The 13678-nt window shown below is 31.4% G+C and overlaps 1 protein-coding gene across 2 annotated transcripts in view; it reads right to left on the reverse strand.

Moving 5' to 3' along the window:
- The window catches only part of GLRB (glycine receptor beta), a 101372-nt gene that overhangs the window by 26715 nt on the left and 60979 nt on the right, over positions 1 to 13678 (reverse strand). For both annotated transcript variants that reach the window (XM_021706068.1, XM_008072312.1), the window contains exons 5-8: positions 10524 to 10753; positions 10334 to 10416; positions 8328 to 8468; positions 3280 to 3432 (exon numbers count right to left, since the gene is read on the reverse strand). In XM_021706068.1, coding sequence (XP_021561743.1) covers positions 3280 to 3432; positions 8328 to 8468; positions 10334 to 10416; positions 10524 to 10753 — 607 coding nt within the window. The remainder of the gene's footprint in view (positions 1 to 3279; positions 3433 to 8327; positions 8469 to 10333; positions 10417 to 10523; positions 10754 to 13678) is intronic.

Genomic DNA, 13678 nt, shown 5'->3' on the forward strand with positions numbered 1-13678 from the left:
CATGTCAATTTCATCTTTCTTGTTTTTCATTCAAAACAATCTCGATATCAACTTTAATTCTACGTTCTTAAGTCTCACATGCAACACATCTACCTTTACTATGATCCATCATCCAATATTTATCAGCACCAGCATGGCTGTAACCTAGTACAAACCATGATTATTTACCTGAATTGTTGCAGTAGCCCCTTAACTGCTTTCTTTGCTTCCACCTTGCCCTTTCTGTTCTCAACAAAGTAGGCAAAGAGATCTTAAAATTTAATTTATACTACTCAAACCACACTCAAACGCCTCCATGGGTTTCCGATTTCATTTTGAGTAAAAGCCATCAGAATGCCTCCAGGTGTTGCACATTCCATCCCTCACTACTGTTATCTTTCTGACCTCCTCTCCCACCTCTCTTCCTTGAACTCACTGTACTCCAACCACACAGGTCTCCTTGTCATTCCCCAAGTGCCCAGGTATGCTCCATAAGTGCCCAGGTATGCTCCACAAGTGCCCAGTCATGCTCCTACCTCCAGGCATACTCTCTCTCCGGGCCCACTCTTTCCTAGACATGCATGAGACTCTTCTTCACTGCCATTGTTTCTTTATCCAGTATCAATCTCTCCTTGAAGCCTTTTCTAGCAAGCAGACTGCTGCCCCCAAACTGGCTGTCCTACAACATCAACCTAGACATGATATATCATACTTATTTAGTATCTGTTTATTTCCAAGAACATATATACTCATTAAGACTAAGAAGTATTATTTTAATATATTTTCCTAACTTCTATTAGCTATTTATTTTTGTTAACTAGTACCTCCATCTTCTTGAATAGTACAGGGCATATAGCACAAAATAAATTTTTGCTAACGAAATCAAAATATCTAAGAGGGCTTTGAAAACTGTACAGCAATATATAAATGTAGCATGTTATTAACTCCTGAATGTATAATATAGGCTTTCACTCATTTTCTCAGTCCCCTAGTAACTCCTAGGGTTCCTTGTGTACTTTATCACCCCTGTTGATATTTTAGCAGAGTTGTGTTTAAAGAAGTTAAATCCATTGTCCCAGTTGTCAAAGCTAATAAGCACAGAGCTAGGGTTCAAGCCTGGATTGACTCCAGACTTTCAGTCATTAAACACTTCTCCAAACAACAGGTCTCCTGGATGTTAAGTGACAGTTCAGGTACCTTATATCAGAAGTCCAGTAATGAATGGAAATTTTCAAAGAAAAATCTTTTAAGGATATATTAGAGATTGAGATGCCTCCAAAGTGTTCTGGGAAGCCTAAAATTTATACTACTGCAACAATACATAATACTTCTAATAAGTAAACATGATTATTTGGGAAAATTATATTATATATTTTAGAAGTCTACAAATTTAAATCCAGTTTTGGTGGTTATATTCCCAGTAAAATGTAGTACATAGATAATTTTCATCCATGAAAGGAATTAATTAATCTATCAGTTGTCATTGTCTCCATTATAGATACACAACACTCAGAATAAAATTTTCCACATTTTTGGTTATATAAATATAGATTTGGTCTTTGTGATTTCTATTAGATGTAAACCACTAATTTTTTTATTTAGATAAAATTGTCATTTTTATGGTTTCTTTCCTGGTTTTCTATTCTTTTTAAAAAATTTGTATTTTAAAGACAGAGTAAAATTCAGGATTGGGTATACAAATAGTCATTATACAGATAAGGTTTGGGCCTTGCTTTGGGCCACACTTCACCTGGTTTGAGATCAGGTCTGGTTTTCTATTCTTTAAGATATGTATTTAATTTAATTTGTCTAGTAAGTCAGGAGGGAGGGTTGCACAGGTCTTTTTGATGAAAGAGAAAATTAAATGTAGCAACCAGTCATTCCTTAGAGGTCAGATACAACACAGTTTTACCTGTATAAGTTCCAGAAGATATTCAGAAAACACACACACAAAGTAAAAAACAATTTTAAAACTCTTCAAAAAAATAAAAATTTGTTGTCACAATGTCTGTACTTTGAAGTTGACCCCCCCCATAAGAAGCTCTCTTACTTATTTCCTCATGCAAGGACTTCTTAGACGTTATACAGACATGATCTTCAAAAGACTAAGCTAATGGTGTTTCTATATCACAGAGGATTAAACACAACTAACTGGAGAGCATGGCATTCAAGGGAGAGACAGCCAGTTATCTAGCCACCCCTCTGATATGGCAGATCATAATCAGCACTTAGGAAAATGATGCTACACAATTTTGAAAAATTGCTTATATTACTATTCCTGAAGAGTATGGGATGATATACACTATCTTTTGGAAAGATTTCCATCAAAATAGTTATTTGTTTTTGACTTTGGCTCTACAGAAGGGTTTAGACTCTAGTTTAATCTGTGAAAATAATGTACTAATAATTATTTTATGACAGAAAAAAGTAGAACAGATCCCCTGCTTAAAATACCCTGAGGATATGAAAAGAAAAACTTAGGTTAGAGTACATAAACACTGAGAAAATCTCATTCAATATCAAGTTTTGAAAGAAGCCTAAAAAAGTGAAATAAGTTGCCATCAATTTGAACATTCAGTGTTTCAAATTAGTTAATTGTATAGTAATAAAGATAACAGAAAGATATACTAGGAGAGTCTCCCCCCCCGCCCACCAAAAAAAACAGAATTATCTTTTGGAGAGCGGGCTCCTTGTAGTACACTCTGAACTTGTTTCACCAGATCAAACAATCAACTAAAGATTTTATCTGGAAGTTTTGAGATAGTTGCATCACGATTTGCATAAGAAATATTCCGAGTTATGGCAAACAGGTGAGTGGTTCTTCCACCATGATGATGCACCTGCCAATATGGCACTGAGTGTTCAGCAGTTTTTGACCAAAAAATGGCATGACCCCGTGTCCCACTCTCCCTATTCACCTGATCTTGACTTGAGCAAATTTTCTTGTTTCCCCAGATTAAAAAAGTCCTCAAAGGGAAACGTTTTGCTGATGTGGAAGAGGCGGAACAAAAAACAGCAGAAACCCTAAAAGGCATAAAAATCGATGAGTTCAAAATCTGTTTTGAGCAGTGGAAAGAGTGTCTCAATAGGTGTATTGCATCAAACGGAGAGTACTTTGAAGGTGACTACAGTTGAAACATGGAAGAATAAATGCACAATTTTTTTTATCAATAAATTCAGGTTTTTGAGGGGTGCCCCTCATGGAGACAAGCAGATAAAAAATATATAGAGTAAAATAGAAAGAAATAACATAAAAATATAAGCTATTCCTTTAGTGAGAGAGAAGTCTGGACACCTTACCCAGGGGCACTCGGGCAGCACTTGCATCTGGATTGATCCAGAAGGAAAGCCAAGAGAGGACCACTATGAGCAGGGTTGGGGCATAGACACCCATCATGTAAAAGCCGACTTGTCTCCTTAGGGTGAAGATGACCTCCACACAGGTGTAGTAGCCTTTCAGAAACAAGCACATGAAAGGCATGAAATTCTCACCCACACATGATTGCAAACATCCATGTTGTACTGCAAATAGTAAGGCACTCCTATTGGAAGTAATTGTACAAAGTAAACACCTTAAAAATGTTTTTTTTTCCTTGAAATACATAAAAATTTTTATGATCTAAAAGGGTGACATGATGGAGCAAGTTTCACCTGACCTTTTGCAACTTCAGTATGACACTGAGAAATAGATCCCACCTGCTGCTCCTCAATGTCAGTGTCTAGGCTTTTAGGTCAGTGCTCACAGAATTTGCCAGAGACTTGAACTTTCCTCACCTGCAGGTACTCTTGGGGCAAATGATCTAAACGAATCATACAGGGAGCAGTAAATCAAAGTAGAACAAGTCTAAGAAGAAACACTCCTGGACTGCGCATTACCAGAAAAATTTTCAGCTACACATACCATATCTTATCTAGAATGAACGGCAGTCTACAATAACTCTCATGTATGGTTAAACCTTAAAAAATTAAGAAAGTATTGGTAATGAATATTAGCAAGAAATTAGTGCTTTCAATCCATATACGTAAAAGACTGTAAAGTGCAAACATCTGATATTCTCTCAATTCTTTCCCTCTGGGCCCTCAAATATACTCTAATTGAAGAAAAAGGGCCTTCGTTTTCACATGCTGAAACAAATGCAGACATTGTTTTATAATCCAATTCTAGATTGGTGATGCCATCAACTAGTTTCCAAAATTAATCACAAATTATGAGTAGCTTCATAATAGCTTTTGCTGCCTTCAGGAAAAGAGAACATAAATATTCTCATAATACTTTACTTAAATAGAAGAGATAATTCCAGATGTTTGAGATTTTTTTTAAACTTTTGGCTCATACACTTAAAAATTTAAATATAATATTTAATGCCTAAAATGCTTAATTTAGATAAATATGCCATTTACTATTTAACAAATGTAAGGTTTTGGATAAATACCAAAAAAATAGAATAATTTCTAATCATTTTCAGTTTATACTGTACATAATTTTAAATGGTGAAACTAATAAATGAACAGTGAATAAACAAAGCAATTATGGGGAAAAGAATTATATTACTTTTTACCATATTACAGTTTAAAAGCATTATTTACCCTCATCTTCCTAATTGGCAAAAGCATATATATGTGTGTGTATATATACTTCTGACACTAGAATTATTTTCATATTTATTCATTAATAGCACCAAGAATAGTACTTGCACACAATAGATGCATAATAAATGTTGACTGAAAGAATGGATATTTACATCCTTAGAACAAGTAACTTAGATAATAAATCTATCCTTTTTCCAATGTGAACTAACCATTTTTACTTCTGAGAGGCTAGAAAGACAGCAGAGCTAATAAGGTAACAAAAATAATTAAGGATCTGAACTGAAGTAAATTCTAATTATGTCAAATGTTTCCATTAAATCAAAAACAAGAAATTCAGGGTGTGTTTTTTTAAAATGTTCATTTCATTAAAAGTAGGCAATATATTAAATTGCTCACAAGTTTTAAAAAGATACAAAAAACAAAACAATGAAAAGTGTCCCTCTCTTTTCTGTCCCACTATCCGTGTTAACTTGTTGCCTGGACGAACAAGAACATATGTTTCTAACTAACAATCATGTGCAATATTTCAAAAATATACTGTTTCATAGGTACAATTGCTGCAATTAAGAAGGTTCAGAGGGTTTCCTAAAATTGGTTCTGAAGTACCTTACTTTGTACCTTACTTTGTAATAGCATCACTTGTTCAAGTTAATTTTAGATTTTAATTTTAGATCGGGTGCATAGGAAATATATTTCTCAACAAATTATATATGTTTAGGTAGCCTCAGATGTCACAAATATTATAACAGTCTACTATAAAGTAGCATACTTCAAAATAAAATTTTGCATTCCATCCCCGTATGGTTAAATAATAGCCTATTAACAGGAGTCCTGTGTTTTGAAGCAAGTTTCCACCATGTCCCTTTTATGAAGGCTCCCACTAGGGAGCTTCACGAGACTTGGATGCATTTAGCAGTAAAATATATGCTTGGATATTATAGTGATTTGCTCCATAAACTTTTATGAGAAACATTTCTTGATCTTTTTTGATCTTTTCCTAGTACTGTTACATTTATGAGAGGCAGGTGGGCAGCTAATTGATATAAATGTTCATTGGGAAAATTCAATTTACTTTCTATTTCCTGCGAAGTTTCATTTCATTATTCACTCAGACTTCCAATTTAAGTATTTTTTGTATACTTGCTTTCCCATATATTTCTCTATTTTTGTTATTTCGGTAATCATGAAAAAGCATTATTTTAATAAAGTTAAAACTGAGTCATTATTCCTGTACAAATTTTTTAAAATATTGCCTGTTTTATATGTATTGCTCATATACATACATATATATATTTATTTATTTATTTCTGTCATTCTACATTGTTAAGCATTGTATATATTCTGAACGTCCTATTTTTCTAAATAGATTTCTAAATATTGTCCAAACATTAAAACATGTTTTACTTATATTCACATGATGATTTATGTAAATGCTGATAAAGTCCCTGAAACATAGTAAGTACCAAAAACTATTGTTAGGTGTAAGTTTTTTTGCTTTTATTTTCTGCAATTAATGAAATTTCAGTGACCTATTTATGACTCAAAAAATAACACAAAAAAACTTATAACTCGAGTAATTCCCCAAATTTTCTACAACATGGTACATCTTATTTCCTCCTAAGAACTAAAAGGAATTATTTTTACATTGTTTACTTGTTTACCACATTAGAATATGGCTTTATAAAGGACAGAGGCCTTTTATTCATTGCTGAGTCCCTAAACGGAGATTTTTAAAAGTCAGGCTTAAAAGTGAAAAGATAAACACCCCCAGGATTTTCATATTATATAATGTTATGCTATTACATAAAATTACAAATAAAATTGCTAGTGACATTTTCACCTCTAGATGAAGCTTAGAACTTCAATGGGGTCTCTTTCAAATTTCTCAAAACAATTAAGGCACAATTGATTTTGAAATATTAAGCACATATCTGGATGTGGGTGACTATTCTCAAAATATAAGAGGACTCCACAGATAGGGTGCCAACATCAGAACTACTGTCCCAGAGCATCACTTAATATCAGCATGACCTTAGGCAAATGTCCTTGCTTCATTACTTTAATGTGTTAAAATGGAGATAATAAAAATACTTAACTCATAGATTTGTTGGAAGGATTAAATTATACAATTCCTGCGAAGCACATAAAACAATGCCTACTACAGCAACAACTAAAAAAGTTATTTACTAAGTATGTTTTTACACAACAGTCTCAAAGGCTTTCTTGGTTTTGAAAATTACTGTTTTCATTACTAAATGAGTTGTAAAAAAAAATCTCTGAAAACTGCAATTTTCTTAATTTGAAGGAGTATAGATGGGAGAAAGAATACTATGTCTAATTCCATGGTTGATACTAATTTACCTAGGGACATTCGATAGGTAATTAGTCACTCTGCCCTTCAGTTATTTCATGTGTTAAATAAAGGAGCTGGCTCAGAATTATCAATAATATCCATTTTTATATCTGATAATCTATCCATTACTTTTTCATTGACACTTCATGGTCAAATTTTTTCAAAGCTCTTCATTTTCAATTTTTAAAAACTTGATAATCACTTCACAATATATTTGATTATTATCTCTCTTTCCTAATGTACTATATATTCTAAGAGAAAGAACTACTTATAAATAACTGTAATATAATGTTAAATGCACTTGAAAGTCAACAACCGAGGTTTAAACTAACTTTATCCCCAAGTTGCCTCGTGTTGTCTTTATAACACTATAAATATGCAGATGTTCTCTCTATCTCTCATTTTAATATCTACAAGAGTATTTTAAATTTTATTTTGCCCTTAATGATGTCAAAAATAGCACATAAAAGCTATTTTTTATGATGGTAGCATTCTAGATCAAACCTCAGATCTCTCTAAATTCTACATAATTGTGCTATATAAATTTCATTATTTCAAGTCAACATGCATGTTGCAACAGTTAAAATTTAATTATTTCTATTGCTGACTATCTTTTGACATTATTTACTTCTTGAGAAAGAATTAGAATTGCATGATAATTTACAGGTTGAGCTAATAATTACTACTACTGTAATGATCAGAATTCAGTGCTAAGTAAAATAATACTGTATTCAGTATCTAAATCCTTCAATAACCTATAACTACCTGTAAAGACTCAAAGGTTGAACACTAATCATATTATGACAGTATTGAATAGTGGGTACTGTATTTTCTGTAAAACTTGATACAATTCAATGAATGAGGTTAATTTTTTGTGCTTTCATATTGACTGTTTCATGACCTAGGCCAAGAAGACTGTACAGGGAATATTTACTGATGTCCAATTATTTCACACCCCTTGCAGCAAATAAAGATCAGTGATTTTTAAAATTAAGAATTTGAGCCAACTACAATCTAAAAACTACCCAAAAGAAAATAGATGAATACATATTCATTATATCAGCCATATTATATCCAAAATATTTAGCCCCGAATTGAATCCTACCAGAAGTAGAATTTCCTGGCAACATCTAAAGAAACAACTGCATGGGTATCTGCATTATTAACACAAAAAATTGAAAAAAACTCTTAGTACCAGAATTACATTAAGAAAGTAGATCTATCTAGCAATTAAAAGTTCAAAAATTTTAGCAAATATAATTCTGTAAAATAGTTAAACATATGAATGTAAAATAAACTACTTAATTTTATGTTTAACTAGCTTTCTTCTACTCTTCCCTTAGCATATATTAATAAAAACAAATATTTGAAATAGGGCTTAGTTTTATTTAAAGATTACACTTACCAGTGCCTTTGTAGTATTTTGTACAGTTACCATATTCAATATCCTCTTTTTTAATATCAAATTGAGGCAAGGCAATTTTTTCTAACTGAACAGGATCCCCTGACTGCCAGATAAATCGTAAATCATCAGTTGTATAACCAACTGTAAACAAAAATAAATAAAATGTTAGTTTAAAATCTAGTTAATTACTAATGCTTTTCAAAATATTTTAATAATACAAATATTAAATACAGCAAAGCTAGAAAACGAGGGCTTTCTTATATAAAAAATTATAGTTAAAAATGTGAAAAGATAAAATCTATGGCCAGTAATGAAAATACAAGCACAAGAGTTATAGAAAATCACCTTAAAGAAAGACTAAATTAAGATAATCAGCGTATTGCAAATAAAGCACTAAAGCATCATATACAGTAATTCATTTCTCTATGTGAGGTTTGTTAACTGTCGCCAATAAAAAGGTGATAAATAAGTGGTGTAAGTTTTCCAAATGTATAACATTTATAACCATGCAATATGCTACCTAGAATTTATAAAGAAATATAAGCACTGAAACACCTAATTTTTTAAAGAAATCATTGCAAACTTCCCTAAAGGAGTTGCATCACCACAAAAGAATAATAAAATAGTTCCTGAGTTGGACACCATTACAGCATTACCTCAGAATCCTAAAGCATACATTTTGAGTTTAGGCAATGTAACTACAATTCAAGGAATTTTATAGCATACAGTAGTCTACTTAACTCTAAAGCGTATGTATTTTTAAAGGAATCCTTTAGTGCATCCAGTAATTAAATTAAAATATAAATTCACAGTTGGAATTTTTTATACAAGTACATACTGACACAGAGGTATATATAGAGAGAAGATACCAAAAAAAGTATACACATTTTAAGAAAGGAAAAAACTGTATTGAAATTGTACATGAATACAAGTCATGTTTGACTTCAATTACAAGAAGTGCTTAAAGTGGTTACCACCAGCATTCAGACAGTTCTGAATATGGTAAACTAAAAGTAACACATGGATAACATCTCTTAAAATGTGTACACATTTTTGGCACCCCTGGGGATATAAAACATATAAAAATATGTACATATGTACACTTCTATGTGCAAAATCTGATTTTATATTTAGAAAGCAATAAATATTGCTCAAATTTAGGATACACTTTGGTAATTCATCAGAAAACAACAAATACCCATGAAGTAACTCCAAGTATATAATTTGCAGCATTTGCAAGATATACTACAAAGTTATTTTTCTTTACTGACTGAAGAAATAGGGCATCTTACAATAGGTATTCAGGCTAAACAGTCCTTACTTTAGCATTAACTTTTCAATATTTATGGGTTATTATTGGTTTCAAAAGTAAGCATCGCAGCAAATTAATACATTTTATATATTTAATAATTTCAATTAATATAACTACCGTATCTTTTGTAAACTGAAAAAATGTAATCATACTAACATAAAAACTGCAATTTTTTAAAGCTTAAAACAATTTTTGCATCCATAGAAAATTAATGTCTGTCAGTAAAACTGCTCTAAATTTATAAACTTTAATATATACTCATCAAATAATAATTAATAAGATACTGTTTTTGCAAAAAAAAAATGAACGCTTGGTTAGATTTACAGAATATTTTTCAATGTTTTCCAAATTTTCTGCTGAAAAAATGTGGTTTTAACATCATAAAAGTTAAATTAGGATAGCATTTTCTCTTTTATCCTTCCTCTATTGCTAATTCAAATGAATACGGCAATCGGCATAAGTTAAAATTGTGCACCAACATCACCAGAAATCAGGCAAATACTAAAAGGATTTGTCAATCTTAATTCAAATTAATATACTAAAATAACTATAATTTCCCTAAATAAATTATTTTAATGACTATTTTTAATCAAAAGCATCTGTTTTGCCAGTTATCTAACATATCAGTAGAATGTATTGCCTAGAAGTTTTAAGCATTTTATTTCCATAATCATTTATGTTCTAAATTACATACAGCTCTCAAGTTGCATCTTGCAACGTTGTGTGTCCATGGGAAACAAAGTCAAGTCCAAAGGGCATGAAAGAGTAATTGATAACCTGAAAGTAGAAACAAGGGTCTTATAAATTATTTAATATTTTTATTTGTGATTCACTGATTTCAGAAGGAAAATATAAATGCACAAATATTAAATATAAAATAATACCTCATGCTGACAAGTACATCTCCATCCCGAAAAATAAAGAGGAGGATATTTTCCTGGGTTACGTCATGAAAATTGGCACTTTTTTCATTTGCGAAAAATAAGTCAGGTTTCCACAAACACTTATACATCGTGGGATCCACTGTGAGTGCATCCGAGCCCCTAAAATCACTAGGGAGCTTCAGCCTGGGATCATTCCATTTTTGTCTCAGAAAGATGTTAACTCTATAGTCCTAGGAAAAAAATATATGTAGGTGTATGTATATGTTTATTGCTATTTTTAATAACTAATTCAGTCCCAGAATAAACAGGGTTTCAATGATTAGCAGCACAAATATTTTTGCTCTTCCGTCATCAACCAGGTTCATAACTCGTTCACTCAATGAGAGCGCCATCAGCAGTATAAAAAGACCTTTTTCTCTATATAATTACTCTCTACAGAAATTCCATAGCATTTGCTAGCTCAAACATCAGAATATAACCTTAATAATTATTGCTTTACCTTTATATGAACACAAATGATTCCAGTTGGTTAGGTGGTAGTATCATAAAAGCATGAGAACTGCTAAATATTATCATCATTCTCCCCAAAATATTAGAATAAAATTTAGTTTAGAATATATAAGAAGGAAAGAGAAAATATTTCTGTTTGTCTTTTACTAAGTAGCACACTAAAAATAGTGTGTGTATATATATATATATATATATATATACATATATATATATATATATTCTTGAAAAGGTAAAAGAAAAACTGTCATTAACTACACACACGTGCAAATAACTACAGGCAGAGTCTGAGATAGCCAATTGTGAATTATGCAGAACACATCAGAGTAGATATAAAATTTGTAAATATATTATATTATAGATATCCAACTATAGTAAAAAAATTTCATAATCCACTTAATAATTTAGTATTGAGTTATCATGCCGAGGTCTTTTGATTTTATTTTTATCTACTCTGAATATGCACAAAAGTGTTCAAAGCATAAATTATTTTGGATTTCAGCTTCCTTATTATCGATAATCCAAAATTCATAAAATACTATCCTTTTGATATGACCAAATGAATTAGATTATAAACTTTAAATTGATATCCAAATAATTAAATAGTAAGAGATGATAAACTGTCTTTTATTAAACAATATGACCTTTCTATGAGATATATACAGTTACTTTCTATAAGAATAAAATATAAAGCAAAGCATAAGCAATGAACCATGATGGTAACAACAAAAAAGCTTGGGGAATGTACTCTCACTCTCATATCATCTCTTTGTATTCAGATTCTGTACTGCTATTGGAGAAGGGTAAGGCATGTAATCACAACATGCATTTTCTACACATTTCACTATGGGTAGTGAAAAAATTTCATCAGCATACAGTTTATAGCTACTGTAAATTTGATGTTTATAAAAGCTTTAGCACATAAATTGATTCTTAAAAATCATATGAGATAGTTTTGGAGTGTCAAAGTCAAATAAATTAAGGATTATATAAACTGACACTGAACATAATCTGCCATCTCAGTAGCACTCTGAAAAGAAAAGATCACATTTTTCTAACTGAATGTACATAGAATCAAGGAGGGGGGGAAAGCAGGCCTTTATCCAGAAACGCAAGACCTGCTTTATAAAACTACATAAACATTCTTCAAAACATAAACGTATCTTAAAATTCATAATGAAACTTAAATTATTTAATACCTGGTTATGATTGTGACAACTACAAAAATTAGTGTATGTCCAAGACTAAAGCTACCTTACATAGAGAGGTTTTCAACAGATAAAATGTTGTAAGAGGTTTTATCCATTCCAGCAAGACAGGAATGGCCCTCTGCTTAAGAGCTAATACACATTAGGCCTGACCATTTTCTAATAAAATATCAATTATAGAACCTTAACTAAAGCAGGGGGTTGGTGTCTATTTGATATCATTTACAACATTCAACAGCATTCATGTCAAATTGTCTGTTAAAAAGCTTCCTTGAAATAATAGGCCAAACACCTCATCAATAAGGGTACCTGCACGGTGAATATTTGTATACCAAGTCCTGAATTACACCCCACAATTTTAAAATAAAAATCAAAAAAGAAAAAAAAAAGAAATAATTGGCCAAAGTTATTGGTACTAAAACTACATACACTAAAGGTTATTTTATTACTATCTTTAAGTGCTGTGTTTTATTAAGATAAATCATCAGAAAACCCCATTTTTCAATTGCTATATTTAAAATATGCATTCACAATATTATGATAAAATACTATGTCCTTAGCTTGTTATCAAGAGTCAGTATAAAAAATAAACAGATGAAGTTGTCTATTTATATTTTATAAACTTGTTATTAAAGCACTCCACTTTTAAATGATTAATGAAAAAATACTCAAGACAAATTCTTTACATATTTAAAGTTGAATATGTTTATACATAGATTACTATTATATCACTATATAGATATTTACTATGTGCTAGGCATATTTCTTTGCAAAACTACATCTAATCTTCAAAGTTTATATTATCAGCATATCTCCTGATGCTCCCACATGCTTCAAACTACTGGAAAATAATGCTTAAATATACCATCATATTTTTCTTTTTGTCTGATAGCTGGGAAACACAAAGTTTAATCCTATTACCAACTGCATTAACAATGTTCTTCTCATGTCCTGGTGCAATTACCATCACATGGCTTTTGCACATTTGGTCTTTTTTCAATTATTTTGTTCTATTTTTTTGTATTAGTATACACCTCAACTCCTTTCCCTAAAAAGGAATGAATACAAAATAAATAAAGCAACAGCCAAGAGATCATCTCATAGTTGGCAAGAGTCTTCCAGTATGACTTTGGTGTAGTTCTCAAGCAACACTGCAGACGAGGCTTCCAGAATCAGAGTGCTTTATTTCAGTCTAATATTATGTTTTCTTATATGAGCAGCATGTTAGATAAATGTATAGAGACATAAATATTAAAACCTCGTTGGTATTCTTTATCCAGATTTTAAAAATAACTTTTAGAATGTAAACCAGGCTGAGCTCGGTGGCTCAGCCTGTAATCCCAGCACTTTGGGAGGCCAAGGCAAGTGGATTGCCTGAGCTCGCAGGTTCATGGCCAGCCCGGGCAACTTGGCAAGACCTCATACCTACAATAAAATAAA

The sequence above is a fragment of the Carlito syrichta genome, unplaced genomic scaffold (genome assembly GCF_000164805.1).
Source record: "Carlito syrichta isolate Samal-C Ts95f unplaced genomic scaffold, Tarsius_syrichta-2.0.1 Scaffold315099, whole genome shotgun sequence".
In the NCBI taxonomy this organism is placed as follows: Eukaryota; Metazoa; Chordata; class Mammalia; order Primates; family Tarsiidae; genus Carlito; species Carlito syrichta.